We start from the raw sequence: 16417 nt of genomic DNA, 5'->3' as shown, positions 1-16417 counted from the left end.
TTGGTTGGCGCATTTAGTCCATTTACATTCAGTGTTATTATAGAAAGATATGGGTTTAGAGTCATTGTGATGTGTGTAGGTTTCATGCTTGTAGCGATGACTCTGGTACTTTGTCTCACAGGATCCCCCTTAGGATCTCTTGTAGGGCTGGTTTAGTGGTGATGAATTCCTTCAGTTTTTGTTTTTTTGGGAAGACCTTTATCTCTCCTTCTATTCTAAATGATAGATTTGCTGGATAGAGGATTCTCGGCTGCATATTTTTTCTGTTCATCACATTGAAGATTTCCTGCCATTCCTTTCTGGCCTGCCAAGTTTCAGTAGAGAGATCCGTCACTAGTCTTATCGGTCTCCCTTTATATGTTAGAGCACGTTTATCCCTAGCTGCTTTCAGAATTTTCTCTTTATTCTTGTATTTTGCCACTTTTGCTATGATATGTCGTTAGGAAGATCGATTCAAGTTGCATCTAAAGGGAGTTCTCTGTGCCTCTTGTCTTTCAATGCCTTCTTCCTTCCCCAGATCAGGGAAGCTCTCAGACATTATTTCTTCAAGTACACCTTCAGCACCTTTCCCTCTCTCTTCCTCTTCTGGGATACCAATTATGTGTAGATTATTTCTCTTTAGTGCATCACTTAGTTCTCTAATTTTCCCCTCATGCTCCTGGATTTTTTTTATCTCTCTTTTTCTCAGCTTCTTCTTTTTCCATAATTTTATCTTCTAGTCCACCTATTCTCTCCTCTGCCTCTTCAATCAGAGCTGTGGTCATCTCCGTTTTATTTTGCAGCTCATTAATAGCATTTTTAGCTCCTCCTGGCTGTTCCTTGGTCCCTTGATCTCTGTAGCAATAGATTCTCTGCTGTCCTTTATACAGTTTTCAAGCCCAGTGATTAATTTTATGACTATAGTTCTAAATTCACTTCCTTTTATATTGTTTAAATCGTTTTTGATCAGTTCGTTAGCTGTTGTTATTTCCTGGAGGTTTTTTTGAGGGGGATTCTTCTGTTTTGTCATTTTGGATAGTCCCTGGAGTGGTGCGGGACTGCGGGGCACTTCCCCTGTGTTGTCTTGAATAACTTGCATTGGTGGGCGTGGCCGCAGTCAGACCTGATGTCTGCCCCCAGCCCGCTGCTGGGGCCATAGTCAGACTGGTGTGTGTCTTCTCTTCCCCTCTCCTAGGGGCGGGATTCACTGTGGGGTGGCGTGGCCCGCCTGGGCTACTTGCACACTGTCAGGCTTGTGGTGCTGGGGATCTGTCGTATTAGATGGGGTGGATCGGCAAGGTGCATAGGGGCAGGAGGGGCAGGCTCAGCTCACTTTTCCTTCAGGGCCCTGCTGCACCGGCAGTGAGTCAGAACCGCCGCCGGAGGGATGGATCCGTAGAAGCACAGCCTTGGGTGTTTGCGTGGTGCAAGCAAGTTCCCTGACAGGAACTGGTTCCCTTTGGGATTTTGGCTTGGGGATGGGCAAGGGAGATGGCGCTGGCGAGTGCCTTTGTTCCCCACCAAGCTGCGCTCTGTAGTCCGGGGCTCAACAACTCTCCCTCCCGTTGTCCTCCAGCCCTCCCTCTCTCCGAGCAGAGCTGTTAACTTATAACCTTCTAGATGTTAAGTCCCCCTTGCTGTCCAAACACATTCCGTCTGGCCCCTCCGCTTTTGCCAGCCAGACTCGGGGGCTCTGCTTGGCCGGTGGGCTGCCCCTCTGCCCTGGCTCCCTCCCGCCAGTCCGTGTAGCGCTCAATGCCTCTCCACCCATCCTACCCTCTTCCGTGGGCCTCTCATCTATGCTTGGCTCCAGAGACTCCGTTCTGCTAGTCTTCTCGTGGTTTTCTGGGTTATTTAGGCAGGTGTAGGTGGAATCTAAGTGATCAGCAGGTCGCAGTGAGCCCAGCATCCTCCTACGCTGCCATCTTCCTTCAAAAAAAAAAAAAAAGTGGTATTTGTTTCTTGAAAATACATTTTGATCTGGTGAACAAGAAGGGATTAATTATTAATCCCTTCCCTCAGTATTATGGACTATTATTTATGTACAATCAAAGAACTTTTATAACTTGGATTTTCCTGTAGCTTGTGAAATATTATATTTTACCTGAAAAGCTTTCATTTCTAGCATAAAACATAGGCTAATAAAAGTGATCAGTGTTTTTAAATTTCTTTTTTATTCTCACTTTAAAATGCAATGCTTTTGGTTTTAAAGATTACAAGAATATATAAAAATGCTTAGAATAGGTTTTCATATCAATATTGATTTAGCTTTCTAAATGTAATGTATTTTAAAATATGCAACATTACCTATGGACTTAATATTTTCTATTTAGTTATAATGCAGTATAGCATTAGAGTAAGCCCAGCCAACATTAGGAAAGCTTCTGTTGAGGCTATTTGTTTAACTATTTGCAAATTCACTTAAAAATACTTGTATTTTAAACATGCTAAATTGATGGTATGCAAGTAGGAAAACTATGTGATATCAATTTTGTTCCCATTGCTGTATTGGGCTAATTTTTTAAAACAAGAACCTGTGTTAGAGTTGAAGGAACTCCAGATAGTTCTCATAGCTCAGCAGTATAAAACACAATCTGTGGCTATAATAAAAAAAATATTCCAGCAGGTTCAAAGAGATTGGGGATAAAAAGCCACTCATTTGCTTTTTTGTAGAAGCAGTAGCAATCTGCAGACAAGCTATTCTAGCTTCAAAACAGTATGGTAGATGGTTTTCTGGAACTTGCAATTACAGAAATCCACTTTAACCTTTCTTTCTTACTGGCAGGTGTCCCATTGGCTTGCAGCCAGAGGCTGCGAGTGTAGTGCAGCCGGTGTGTCCCCCAGAGTGCTGAAAATGCCGACACTCCAGCTGGCTGCTCATAATTGCACTGATTGTGGTCTGACAACCCAGAGCTCCAAGAAAGAAATGTGATGAATATACGAAAATATTTTACAAATTTGATCAGATTACAAATTTCATCTCTCTTTTTTCTCCTCTATAGATATGATATCTGCACTTATAAAAATAAGCCCTGTGGAACATTGGGTAAGTTTTTTCAGAAGGGAGGATAGTTCAGATTGTCTTTTTTGGTCCAGTGACTTTACTCTTCATCATTAATTTGGTCATTTTCCTTTCTGGCACATCTGAAATTACTCCCATAAATTGTTAAAAATTTAACCTTTGTGGTATGTCACTTACTAGGAAACAAGTGGAATGATGATTAAAAACAACTTAGAAGATGTTTCTAAATCTTCAAACAATCATGTTGAATCAAAAGTTACCACTCTATAATGTATTTTCCAAAAATATCAAGGAATTTGAGACCAAAGGAAAGCAAACAGCATCTTCAAATATCAGGCTAGGAAAGGAAAGGGGAAAAACTGGGGGGGGGATACTTAAAGGAGAGATGTTGTGTTCTTAATGTACTTCCTTCGGTGCAATTTTGTGGAACATGTATATCCCTATAAATTAGGATATTAGAAATTTTCAGTACCTGAACAACAATAAAATAAGAGAGAGAGAGAGGGAGAGAGAGAGGACAGGAGTATTTTTCTTTTGCTCCCCAAATATCATTTGTTTTTTTGAAAAGCGTTTCTGTAGTATTTTAGAATTTAAAAAATTACATTTTGTTGGAGAGCATAACTTCATTCTGGTTAAACGTTAACTGCAAATATAAATGGAGGGAAATGATAGCTTTCAAGTAGACTTAATTGTTAGACAACTAGAGTTATTTTTAAGAACAGGCTTTTTTTTTCTATGATAAATTTTTTAGTGTCATAGAGACTTTATACAGACACAAAAGTTAAGCACCTGAAGGTGAATTTTCTACTGTCTCTATGAAAAGTCTCAATTTTCTTATATGTAAAGGAACAATTGTGAAATCTATTCCTATGCCCCTCAAAAGAATTTTGGGAAGATCAAATTTAAGTAGAAATGGGAGAAAAGATGTTACCCAATTTCCTAGGGAGTTCAGAAAGCCACCTGTTTATAGAGACTTGTCTTGATTTTTATCTGCCTTTCCACTCTTCTCCTACCGTATTTCCCTTGGGATTTAAGGGTAAAGAAGAAATCCCAATTAACCAATTTGAGTATTTATAGTGGAGAAGTTTGCTAGTTAAAAAGCATAATGGCGAAAGAGCTGTCTTTCCTTAGAGATCTCACTTCAAAAAGATTTAGGTTTTTAGGTTAATTAGACAATGTAATTCATTGGAAAGGACCCTAAACTGGAAACTAACAGCTGGCTTTGACAGTTTCATTGCATTAGCCTTTACTCTTCATTTAGGACTTTGTTCCTCAATTTCCTTATCTACGAAGTAGGAGCAGTATCTGCCCTTATGCAGCAGGGATATTGTAAAAATCATTTCAAGAAAGATGTTTGGTAAAGAAGTACTATAAAATGCACTGGTATTATTACTTATTGTAGAAATTATACTGTTTAACCTAACCTCTCTATTATTCAAGTTCAATAAAGCATTTTCTAAGTGCTTAATCAATTTTAGGTACAATGGACACTAAGCTTCAAAGCTAGAGCTTGTATTTTTCTAGTATATATATATTCTGACGATATACATATGTGTATATATGTATACATATACATACACATATTCTATTCTGATTTTTGAAGGTAGATTAGTTACATTGAGATATGTTCTTTATTAGGATATTAGTAATAACACTGCCTGTACTTTTCTTGTTATTTTTACCAAAGTAGATTCAAGATATTTTTCTACCCTACATCTCTTTTTTTTCCCCGAGTATGTATTCCAACTTTTATAGTTTATTAATTTCTCAAATGAATACAATAATACTTTAGTACATGTCAATGCATTTTCAAGCTCAGTATAAATTATTTTTCAAATTATAAACCATTGTAAATTATTTTTTGTATTATGTCATGGTGAAAACTGAGTGCATATGTTTACATGTGTTGACCTTCATATGTGGAAAAAATATTATCAGTACAGAATTTATCAGGTTTTTTTCTTTTTGGGTGGTTATTCTGGCAACTTTCATGTTGGTTTTATGCTAATACTTGCATATTGTACCTTGCTTAGTACTTCTGATGACCAACTGTTACATGGCTAAGTAGATTTAAGGGTGCAAACTGTGGCCATCAAACTGAGGAAATCTAAATGACCCAAAGAGTAATCAAACCCCTATTAACACAATCACACGTAAGAACTTTGACAACTTCAATTTTACAGAAATACAGAAAGTTGTAGGGGTTGTAAAAATAACATCTAAATTATTTTATTTCACTTAAGATTAAGCTGTGCATTTTCAACTAGTAGTTATTTCCCAAATATGTTCTTTCTAAAGTTGTTCTTTTAGTAGAACAACTAAGTTAATTTTCTATCAGATACAGAAGTAAATCTGTGCTTGCAAATACACCTTGGGGAGTCATTGAGAAAAATATTACCACATGGCATAGACCAAACAACCACAATAACAACAAGCAAAAAGCTAACCCATGGAATAATATATTTTGTAAAATAGAAGAAATGTTAATTTCACAATAATTATTCTTTGTAATTGTTTTTTAGCCAAATTTCATAAAGCTCAAAACAGAAACATTTTTCAGTGTGGCTTTGTTCTTCCAATATCATGGATGATATTGAACTCAATAGCTTAAAGCCAGATAATCTACAGCAAACGTTTTTTGTATTCTTTCTCTCCTTCTCCTTCTCTCTCTTTCTCTTAATGGAATTTGGAAGTAACATTGATTAAATATTTTTGATTAACAAAAAAAAAATCAAGTCACCTTGCCCCAACTAGTACCTCTTTTTACTTCCTCTTCTTCAGGTCTCAAGACTTCTAAGTCAGTAGAAGGACACTATAAGATAACACTAGTATTTATAATAACTCAGAGAGGCAGAAATCAACCTCTTTCCCAACTCCTGCTCCTTCCACATAAAACAGTAGGAAAAGCAAACAGTCTATTAGGTAATCTAACACTGACCTCAACTTTGTTCCAGTGTGGCTATTATGTTCATATTTTATATTAGAAGGTACAGAGAAACAATTTCTACAACTTTCTTGTCAGTAAAAATATTAACTGAATAGCTTTTACTATTCCAAATTAGTGTAGCTGGGAAATTGTACTTAGCATAGAACATTGTTTATTGCAGTCAATAAATATTCATTGAATTGAATTCGAACCACTTTTTGTGGGGAGATAATTATTACTTGGGTAATGATAGTAGACTACTAACATATAAAATATAAAATGTTTCTAAATAACTGTCATCTATATGTGTTAAATATGATTTGGCATCTGTTTCCTTATGACACATGACATTTTATCTTTCACACAAAAATTCTTTTTTCTAAGCACTGTTTTAAAGTTATGTATTAATTCACAGGGCATGATATTTATTTGGAAGTAAATATGAAAGCTTTTACAGGCCAAAATTCCCAAGGGAGGAATACCTTGAAAACATAACATTTCACTAAAATCAGCAAGTTAACACTGTAGTTTTTGCTTTATTAGTAAAACTAAGGCATTGAGGGGGGATGGAAGAGGGATAAATACACTGAGTGCGTGAAAGACTTGCTTTCCATTAAAATACCAAAAGACACTGTTGCGTCACTACCAGAACTGATTTCAGAAGATTAAAAAAATGCAAAACCTATTTTTTAACAGTTCTCCTTTTTCTCTTTTGAATCATTCATTTTTGCTTTTATAAAAAAAAGTCATTAAAAATTATTTGGGATTCCCTTTTTTTGGTAACTAAAAAGTTGCTTGTATATTTTTATGAACCCACTAAACTTAAACAGATCTCTTTAGAAAAATAATGTGGATATATTTTGCTTTCTACAGCCTAAAGAATGTTAAAATAGAAATGCTTTCTTGAATTCCCTCTTCTGGCTCAAGTTACTAGGTGGTCCCAAGTTACCAGAAGTAAAATTTATAAATCTAACCCCTAGTCTAGACATTTTCCAGCACTGACTGCAGTTCAAAAAATATTAATGTCTAGCCGGCAAAGTGAAACTCCCCCCAGTGATTTTGCAAATGACTAGAAAGTTAACCTTTTGCCAACTGCTCCTTCTGTGCATGGAGGTTATTAAAAAGAATCCAGGCATTTATAAGTATGGGCTTTTTAAGACTGAAACACCTTGGCTTGACCCTTTGTGTCTCCTTCTGTTTATTCAGGCTTGGCCTCTGTGGCTGGAATGTGTGAGCCTGAAAGGAGCTGCAGCATTAATGAAGACATTGGCCTGGGTTCAGCTTTTACCATTGCACATGAGATTGGTCACAAGTGAGTGAGTTTAAGAAAATCAAAATAAATTTTAGAACTCCACTCTTTTGAGCAACTCATAACTACTGTGTGGAATGCCTGTGCTCAACCGTATTTTACTGCCTTTTTGTCTGATTTCAATAGAGAATGTTATCATTTGGGGTGTTGAGATAAATCATGTTAAGAACTGGAGACTTGTTAAATAATCTTTATGGTTCAATGACTCATAGTTTTAGAGTGGTGAATGCACCACACTTAAGTTTTGTTACATGTATTTGAAATAATTTACCTTTAGCATGGTCTACTCATCACCTAGTTCCTCCAAGTTAAATTGTTTAAGTGATCTGTTTTTTCATTAAGTGACAATACCTATATATTTTAAAATCACTATTGACACTGCTACCATAAAGTCTGCTTTGACTTTTCACTCTTCATACAGCTGTGAACATACCTTTTCCAGACATAAAGTTTGTGCAATTGATGCTGTGTAACTTGTGTTTTCAGGTGTACTTGTATGTCACTGAAACACACACACACACACACACACACACACACACACACACACACAATCAAAACTGATGTTACAGAGAGCAGTGAGACATCATTTTCATCACTTTTTAGGAGGCTCTGGAGTTTTTAATATTTGCTTTAAATAAATCTGTGCCCCAAACTGTCCTATGGCTGTCCCCCTGAATACACACACATAGCAGTAAAATCCTTACTTTGTTTATTTCAAGCAACAGGCAGTAGTAAATGTAAAAGCCTGCTCATGTAGAAGGAGAGAAATTTGAAAACTGTAAAAGGATAGTCAAACAGTTTTAAGTGAAACAAGCAGCCTATTTGCAGGAACTCCTGACATTTGTATGATTTAAGTTTTACAGTCTACTTTTTTGGTAGAGAAATGGATGGGGGAAAAGAAGAACAAATAGAAATGAATGTTTATTATACACTTGCCTCAGAGGTCATTCCTAAGATAAATCTGTAGTTCAGCTATTTTTTTTTTCAAAGTGGAGAGTGAAATTGAGTCAGTCTGTTGCATTATTTTGAAGATTGCAATTTAAATTATACCAAATTAGTGTTGATTTATATAAATGCAAGTGACTAGCAAGTTTAAACCTAACTTGATTCAGACATGAGGAAAAGTCAGTGTTACAGTTTTAATGAAGTCTTAAAAATATTGGTATTCTAGTTTCCATTGCAATAAACAGCAGGAGTACAAAAGGGGAAAGCCTCTGAACCAGTCAGTTTATCTTCAACGCACTTAAAACTCTGGCTCATTAATGACTGTCATAATCTTATGCAACCAGACTGAATTTAATAGGTTCCGTTAGATTCAATTACATTGAAAGGTTAGGACAAGTAACATACAGTGGATAAATTATGTATGTATGGGAGCACCATTTCCACATGCAGTCATAAATTAGTCAGTGTCAGCATATGCATTGTAAGGCTCATTCTTGTATGTACTTAATAGCTGAAGTGAGGGTTTATCTTTCTTTGTATCTTTTATTAAGATGAAGATTCTAACTGACCTTCTCTGTCAGAATTCCTAGAGTCCTTTTTGTTGTTTTTGGCCTCTTGGGTAATTCCTTCTAATTCTTTGTAAGATGAATGGTTTGTACCTTATGTAGAAGATTATGAAAGAGAAGTAGAGTATCAATATACCTTTTAAGATTTATATGCTCTGGAATAACTTTATTTCGCAACTAATTCTTGTTTGATAATGCAACTGCTAAAAAATGAGGAGGTGGGGAATCTACAAAATGCTTTATGTTGAGAGCCAGAAGAAATTCTTCCATTTAAAAATGTTATTTGACAAACTAAAAATCAGCTATCTTTCCATGTCCAGTTGATTAATGGGTCAGTTTCCTCTATTCCCTTTTCCCCAGACAATGAGGCGGGATATATCTAACATATCTTTTTCAATGTAACAAATTATTATTTGGTCACTTAAGGAAAATCTATTTCATGGATGGAGTTCCCTTGACTTGTTTTTAAGATCTTGGGCTTAGCTTTAAGGAACTTAGCAAGTCAACTCTGGCACAACTCATGGCATCACTAAAATACAATCCCCTATTCTTCCTGAAAGAAAGCAACAGCCATGGTAAATATATCAGGTATAGTTTTCAGTTAGAGTGTGCTGAATTTTTATAACTTGTATCATTTAGTAGGATGGATTGTAAGTGATGCGACAATATCTGCAGGTTCATCACAGTGAAGAATATTTGACTATAAATTATTGAGAAGTGCCCTCGTTGAATCACTAGACTGAAGATTTTCAATGTATTCTTTACATTGTGTAGAATATGGTTTTGCACCCACTGTATACTTGTGTAGGTATAGAATATCCATTTTAAACAGCTATGGGACAAATTTTTCCTTGAGTAGGCCTTGGTGACCACTTTTATTGGTGGGGGTGGGGGGTGGACCATACGGGAATTGAATTAGTGACCACTTTTATTTCTCTCCATGGCTTTGTGAAAACAAGAAAGATTGAGGTTTATGCAATATTTAAGTAACATGTCTAGCTGTAATGTAGCTATAAGCCAAAGGCAATTAATGAACCTTATAGAAATGAATGTTCATTGAAATATTTTTTTGTTAATAAACTAGTTGCCATAGATTTCAGCAATTGAAAAAATTGAAAAAATTTCAGCAATTGAAAAAATTATGATGTTGAAAGGGGGTGGCAAGAATTCAACCAGACTTCTTTATGTTGAGAAAAGTCTGATGTTTCCACATGGTATAAGAATAAATAATCTTAAAAAGATCTTAAAAATTGTCATAGTTATTTGAGATGCATATTTCAATATGCAGGACTGAGTGACAGGATGTCTGAGATTTACTTTGAAAAGAAAATGAAAAAGAGAAAGATAAGGCAAGAATAGCATCTTGAAAATGTATGAATGGGAGTTCATTATGCCACTCTTTCTACTATTGTACATGTTTGATATTTTCTCACAAAAAAGAATAGGTCCTAAGATCATAGATCTTTTCATTAACTTAACCCATTTATTAATTAATCATGATTTAATGAACTATAACTCTGATTTTGAGAGAATTTATGGAAGTGTTAAATGTTTTAGCAAAAGCTGCAGGTGTTTATTGGCCTTGCTTTTGGAAATCAGTACCAATGTTTGGTCTTACCAGTAGGGATATAGAAGATTGGTTAGGAGATGATTTTTTTTTTTTTTTTTTTTAAGGAGAAATGTGGCAGACTTCATGACAAAATGGTAAATTAGGCTACCTGTATTAGGAAGCTCTTATTACTATTTTCTTTTATCTGAACTTGCCTTCTCCTGTTGCAAGTACTTAGGTTGTCTCTAAATGCTTGATTAGGGCTCTACTTTCATAATAGAAGGCTAATAATTAACATACACTGAGGGATTCTTAATATTTGAGACTGTATTTGGGACTTTAATGCTTTTTGTCTAGTTTTGATGTCAAAATAATGTTAGTCTTATAAATGAGTGAAGAAGTATTCTATTTTCTGGAAGAGTTTGCTTTCCCATGAGTACATTTTAAAACATTATTTTGGTATAATTTACATACAATAAATATGCATACATTTTGAGTATGGATCAGTGAATTTTGGCAAATGTATATAACCGTTTAACCACCACCATAATCAAGATATCAACATTTCCATTACCTGAACAAGTCCCCTTATTCCCTTTTATAGTCAGTCTCCACCTTTTCTCTGGGCCCAGACAGCCACAGATCTACTTTCCATCACTATAGATTAGCCTTGTCTTTTCTATAGTTTCATTTAAGTGGACTTATATAGTGGGTACTCTTTTGTTTCTTTTGTTTCTTTTCCTTAGCATAATGCTTTGGAGATTCACCCATGTTGTGTGTACCAGTAGCTTTGTTGTTGTTGTTGTTGTTGTTGTTTTCTGAATAATATTCCCTATCGATAATGATACCAGCTACCACATTTTAGGTTTTTTCTAGTTTGGGGCTATTATGATGAATAGAACTGCTGTGAACATCCACGTACGTGTATTTGTTTGGACATATACTTTCATCTCTCTTGGGTGGTACTGTTGGTAGTATGGTATGTGTTAGGTTCACTCTACCATAAACTGGTTTTCAAAGTGTCTCTATACCATTTTACATTCCCACTAGCAATCTCTGAGAGTCTTGATTACTTCAAGATCCTTGCCAACATTTGTTTTTGTCTTTTTAATTTTAGCCATTATTATGCATTTCAGTGGCATCTCATTGTAATTTTAATTAGTTAAGCAACTATTTTCTGGTAAATAATGATGTTAGTGATGATGAGCATCTTTTCATATACTTATTTGTCATTCATTATCTTCTTTGAATATCTAGTCAAAATCTTTTTCCCACTTTTTCTTTTTAACTGTGGTGTTTTCTTCTTATTGAGTTGCAAGATTTCTCAATATATCCTCGGTAAAAGTCTTTGTCATATATACATAATGTGACTGTGACTATCTTCTCCAGGTCTGTTGTTTGCCATTCATTTTTTTATGGTATTTTGTAAAAAAAACAGAATTTAAAAATTTTGATGAAGTGTAATTAAAAAAATTTTTCTTTTATGGCTTGTGTTTTTTGTGTGCTGAAATGTCTTTGCCTACTTCAAAATTGTAAATGTTTTCTTCTGTATTTTTGTCTAGAAGTTTTATACTTTTAGCTTTTTATATTAAGATCTATGATCCATTTTGAGTTAATTTTTTCTGTAGTGTGAGGTAAAAACTCAGGTCCCTTTTTTTGTCATGGATATCTAGTTATTTTAGCACAATCTTTTAAAAAATTGGTTGGTTTGTAGTTTTAATATCTTTGTTGAGTTCTGTATCAGAATAAAGTTAGTCATACAAATTAAATTGAGTTGAGTTTTAGTGTTAGAATAAAGTTAGTCATATAAATTGCTCTATTTTCTGGAAGAGTTTGTACACATAAGGTTAATGTTATTTCTTCCTTAAGTGTTTGGTAGAATTCACCAATGAAGCCATCTGAGCCTGGAATTTTCATTATGGGAAGATTATTGATAAATAATTTGGTTTTTAAATTAAATATAGGATAGCACATTATCTAAATCTTTTGAGTTTTTTTTTGTTAATTATGTCTTTCAAAGCATTTAGACTATTTTAACTAAATTGTCAATTTGTTATCATGCAGTTTATAATAATCTCTTGTCTTTTTTAATGTCTGTCATATGAATAATGATGTTCCACCATTCATTCTTGATATTTGTAATTTGTATTTTCTCCTTTTTTCTTTTTTTCCAGCTTTATTGAGATATAATTGACATATAACATTGTATAAATTTAAGGTGTACAACGTGATGATTTGATACACATATATATTGTGAAATGATTACCATGATAAGGTTAGTTAACACATCCATCACATCATATAATTAATTACCTTTCCTTGTGTGTGTGGTGAGAGCATTCAAAATCCACTCTCTTAGCAATTTTCAAGTATACAATACAGTATTGTCAACTATAGTCATGATACTCTACACGAGACCTCCAGAATTTATTCATCATATAACTGGAAGTTGTACACTTTGAATACCTCCATTTTCCTTCACACTCTAGTCCCTGACAACCACTAGTCTACTTACTGTTTCTAGGATTTCAGCTTTTTTAGATTATACATATAAGTGAGATCACACAGTATTTGTCTTCAATCTGACTTAATTCACTTGTAATTCTCTCAAGGTTCATCTTCATTGAACCAAATGACAGGATTTTCTTTCTTTTTATGACTGAACAATATTCTAGTGTGTGTGTGTGTGTGTGTGTGTGTGTGTGTGTGTGTGTCTGTGGATCTATATACCACATTTTCTTTATCCATTTATCCCTCGATGGACACTTAGATTGTTTCTATATTGTGGCTATTGTAATTAGTTCTCCAATGAACATCTATTTGAGATAATCATTTCATTTCCCTTGGCTGTATACCCACAAGTGGGATTTCTGGATCATATGGTAGTTCTACTGTTACTTTTTTGAAGAACCTCCAAACTGTTTTCCATAGTGGCTATACCAATTTACATTCCCATCAACAAGGGTTCCCATTTCTTCCCTTTCTTACTGGCTTTTGTAATCTATTGTCTTTTCATATTAACCCTTCGAACAGGTGTGATGTGATATCTCACTGTAGTTTTGATATGCATTTCCCAGATGATTGGTGATGTTGAAAACACTTTTCCCCTTTATTTTCTTCTAGGTCTTATGCTTAAATCTTTAACTCATTTTGAGTTAATTCTTATGAGTTGTGCAAGATAGGGGTCCAGTTTCATTTTTTTGCAGTCCAATTTTTTCCACCCCATTTACTATGGAGGACTATTCTTTTCCCATTGAGTATTCTTGGCACCCTTTTATTTTTTATTTTTATTTATTTACTTATTTTTATTTTTTATTTTTTAAAATTTACATCCAAATTAGTTAGCATACAGTGAAACAATGATTTCAGGAGTAGATTCCTTAGTGCCCCTTACCCATTTAGCCCATCCCCCCTCCCACAACCCCTCCAGTAACCCTGAATTTGATCTCCATATTTATGAGTCTCTTCTGTTGTGTCCCCCTCCCTGTTTTTATATTATTTTTGTTTCCCTTCTCTTATGTTCATCTCTTTTGTCTCTTAAAGTCCTCATGTGAGTGAAGTCACATGATATTTGTCTTTCTCTGACTAATTTCACTTGGCATAATACCCTCCAGTTTCATCCACGTAGTTGAAAATGGCAAGATTTCATTCTTTTTGATTGCTGAGTGATACTCCATTATGTGTGTGTGTGTGTGTGTGTGTGTGTGTATAAATAACACATTTTCTTTATCCATTCATCCATCAATGGACATTTGGGCTCTTTCCATACTTTGGCTATTGTTGATAGTGCTGCTATCAACACGGGGATGCATGTATGCCTTCAAAACAGCATACTTGTATCCTTTGGATAAATACCTAGTAGTACAATTGCTGGGTCGTAGGGTAGTTCTATTTTAAATTTTTTGAGGAACCTCCATACTGTTTTCCAGAGTGGCTGCACCAGCTTGCATTCCCACCAACATTGCAAAAGAGATCCTCTTTCTCCACATCCTTGCCAACATCTGTTGTTGCCTGAGTTGTTAATGTTAGCCATTCTGATAGGTGTGAGGTGTTATCTCATGGTGGTTTTGATTTGTATTTCCCTGATGATGAGTGATATTGAGCATTTTTTCTTGTGTCAGTTGGTCATCTGGATGTCTTCTTTGAAGAAATGTCTATTCATATCTTTTGCCCATTTCTTCACTGGATTATTTGTTTTTTGGGTGTTGAGTTTGATAAGTTCTTTATAGATTTTGGATACTAACCCTTTATCTGATATGTCATTTACAAATATCTTCTTCCATTCTGTTGGTTGCCTTTTAGTTTTGCTGATTGTTATCTTCACTGTACAGAAGCCTTTTATTTTGATGAGGTCCCAGTAGTTCATTTTTGCTTTTGTTTCCCTTGCCTCCGGAGACATGTTGAGTAAGAAGTTGCTTCGGCTGAGGTCAAAGAGGATTTGACCTCTTTCTCCTTGAGGATTTTGATAGTTTCCTGTCTTACATTTAGGTCTTTCATCTATTTTGAGTTTATTTTTGTGTATGGTGTAAGAAAGTGGTCCAGGTTCATTTTTCTGCGTGTCGCTGTCCAGTTTTCCCAGCACCACTTGCTGAATAGACTGTCTTTATTCCATTGGATATTCTTTCCTGCTTTGTCAAAGATTAGTTGGCCATACGTCTGTGGGTACATTTCTGGGTTTTCTATTCTGTTCCATTGATCTGAGTGTCTGTTTTTGTGCCAGTACCATACTGTCTTGGTGATTACAGCTTTGTAGTATAACTTGAAGTCTGGGATTGTGATGCCTCCTGCTTTGGTTTTCTTTCTTGGCACCCTTTTAAAATGTTAGTTGACCACATGTGTGTGTGTGTGTGTGTTGGGTTCCCTGTTCTCTTCCATGGCCTCCAGTGTTGTGATGCCACCAGCTTTTTTCTTTTTCAAGATTGCCTTGGCAATCTTTGGGTCTTTTGTCATTTCATACAAATATTAAGATTTCTGTGAAAAATATCATTGGAATTTTGATAGGAATTGTATTGACCCTATAGATGGTTTTGGGTAGTTTGAACATTTTAACAATATTTCTTCTATCAATCTCTTATTGTCTTCAGTATACAGTTCTTTTACCTCTGTATTTTTAAAATTTAATTTAATTTACCTTTTTATTTTGTGTAAGCTGTAACCCAATGTACAACTTGAATTCATGATCCCAAGGTCAAGAGTCACGAGTTCTACTGACTGAGCCAGCTAGGTGCCCCTGATTAAATTTATTTCTAATTACTTTATAGTTTTGTTTATTTGTTTTTTATTTAAGAAAATTTTAATGTGTTTATTTTTGACAGACAGAGAGAGAGGCAGAGCACAAGTGAGGAAGGGGCAGAGAGGAAGAGAGACACAGAATCCAAAGCAGGCTCCAGGCTCTGAGCTGTCAGCACAGAGCCTGATGCGGGGCTCGAACTCATGAACCGTGAGATCATGACCTGAGCTGAAGTTGGACACTTAATTGACTGAGCCACCCAAGCACCCCTCTAATTATTTTATAGTTTTTGTTTCTACTGTATATGGGATAGTTTTCTTTATTTCTTTTTCAGATTGTTCATTATTCTGGTGTAGAGAAACACCACTGATTTTTGTATGTTGATTTTTGTAATCTGTAATTTAGTGAATTTATTAGTTCTAACCATTTTTTGGTGGAGTCTTTTAGATTTTCTGTATTCAAGATCATGTCATCTGTGAACAGAGATAATTTTACTTCTTTATTTCCAATTGGATGTCTTTCTTTTTGTTGCCTGATTGGTCTGGCTAGCACTTACAGTGCTAAGTTGAATACGAGTGGTGGGAGTATGGCGGATATACTTGTCTTGTTCCTGATTTTAGAGGAAAAGCATAAAACTTTTCACCATTGGTTATAATATAGCTGTGGGCCCATTATATATGGCTTTTATGATGTTGAGGTTGGTTCCTTCTATACACCTACTTGGTTAAGAGTTTTTATGATGAAAAGGGGGCACCTAGGTAGCTCAGTTGGTTTAGCATCTGACCCTTCATTTCAGCTCGGGTCATGATCTCATAGTTTGTGAGGTTGAGACCCATGTTGGGCTCTGTGCTTATAGCATGGAGCCTGCTTGGGATTCTCTGTCTTCCTCTC

General features: G+C 35.2%; 1 protein-coding gene across 1 annotated transcript in view; it reads left to right on the top strand.

Annotated features, from left to right (window-relative positions):
* ADAMTS6 (ADAM metallopeptidase with thrombospondin type 1 motif 6) overlaps window positions 1-16417 on the top strand; it is a 290745-nt gene that overhangs the window by 116088 nt on the left and 158240 nt on the right. The window contains exons 7-8 of the mRNA XM_027041049.2: window positions 2982-3025; window positions 7134-7239. Of these exons, the coding sequence (XP_026896850.1) occupies window positions 2982-3025; window positions 7134-7239 (150 nt within the window). The remainder of the gene's footprint in view (window positions 1-2981; window positions 3026-7133; window positions 7240-16417) is intronic.

Source organism: Acinonyx jubatus, chromosome A1, assembly GCF_027475565.1.
Source record: "Acinonyx jubatus isolate Ajub_Pintada_27869175 chromosome A1, VMU_Ajub_asm_v1.0, whole genome shotgun sequence".
Taxonomy (NCBI): Eukaryota; Metazoa; Chordata; class Mammalia; order Carnivora; family Felidae; genus Acinonyx; species Acinonyx jubatus.
Note: the sequence above shows the minus strand (reverse complement) of the source record. Positions and strands in the feature narration are given on the sequence as shown.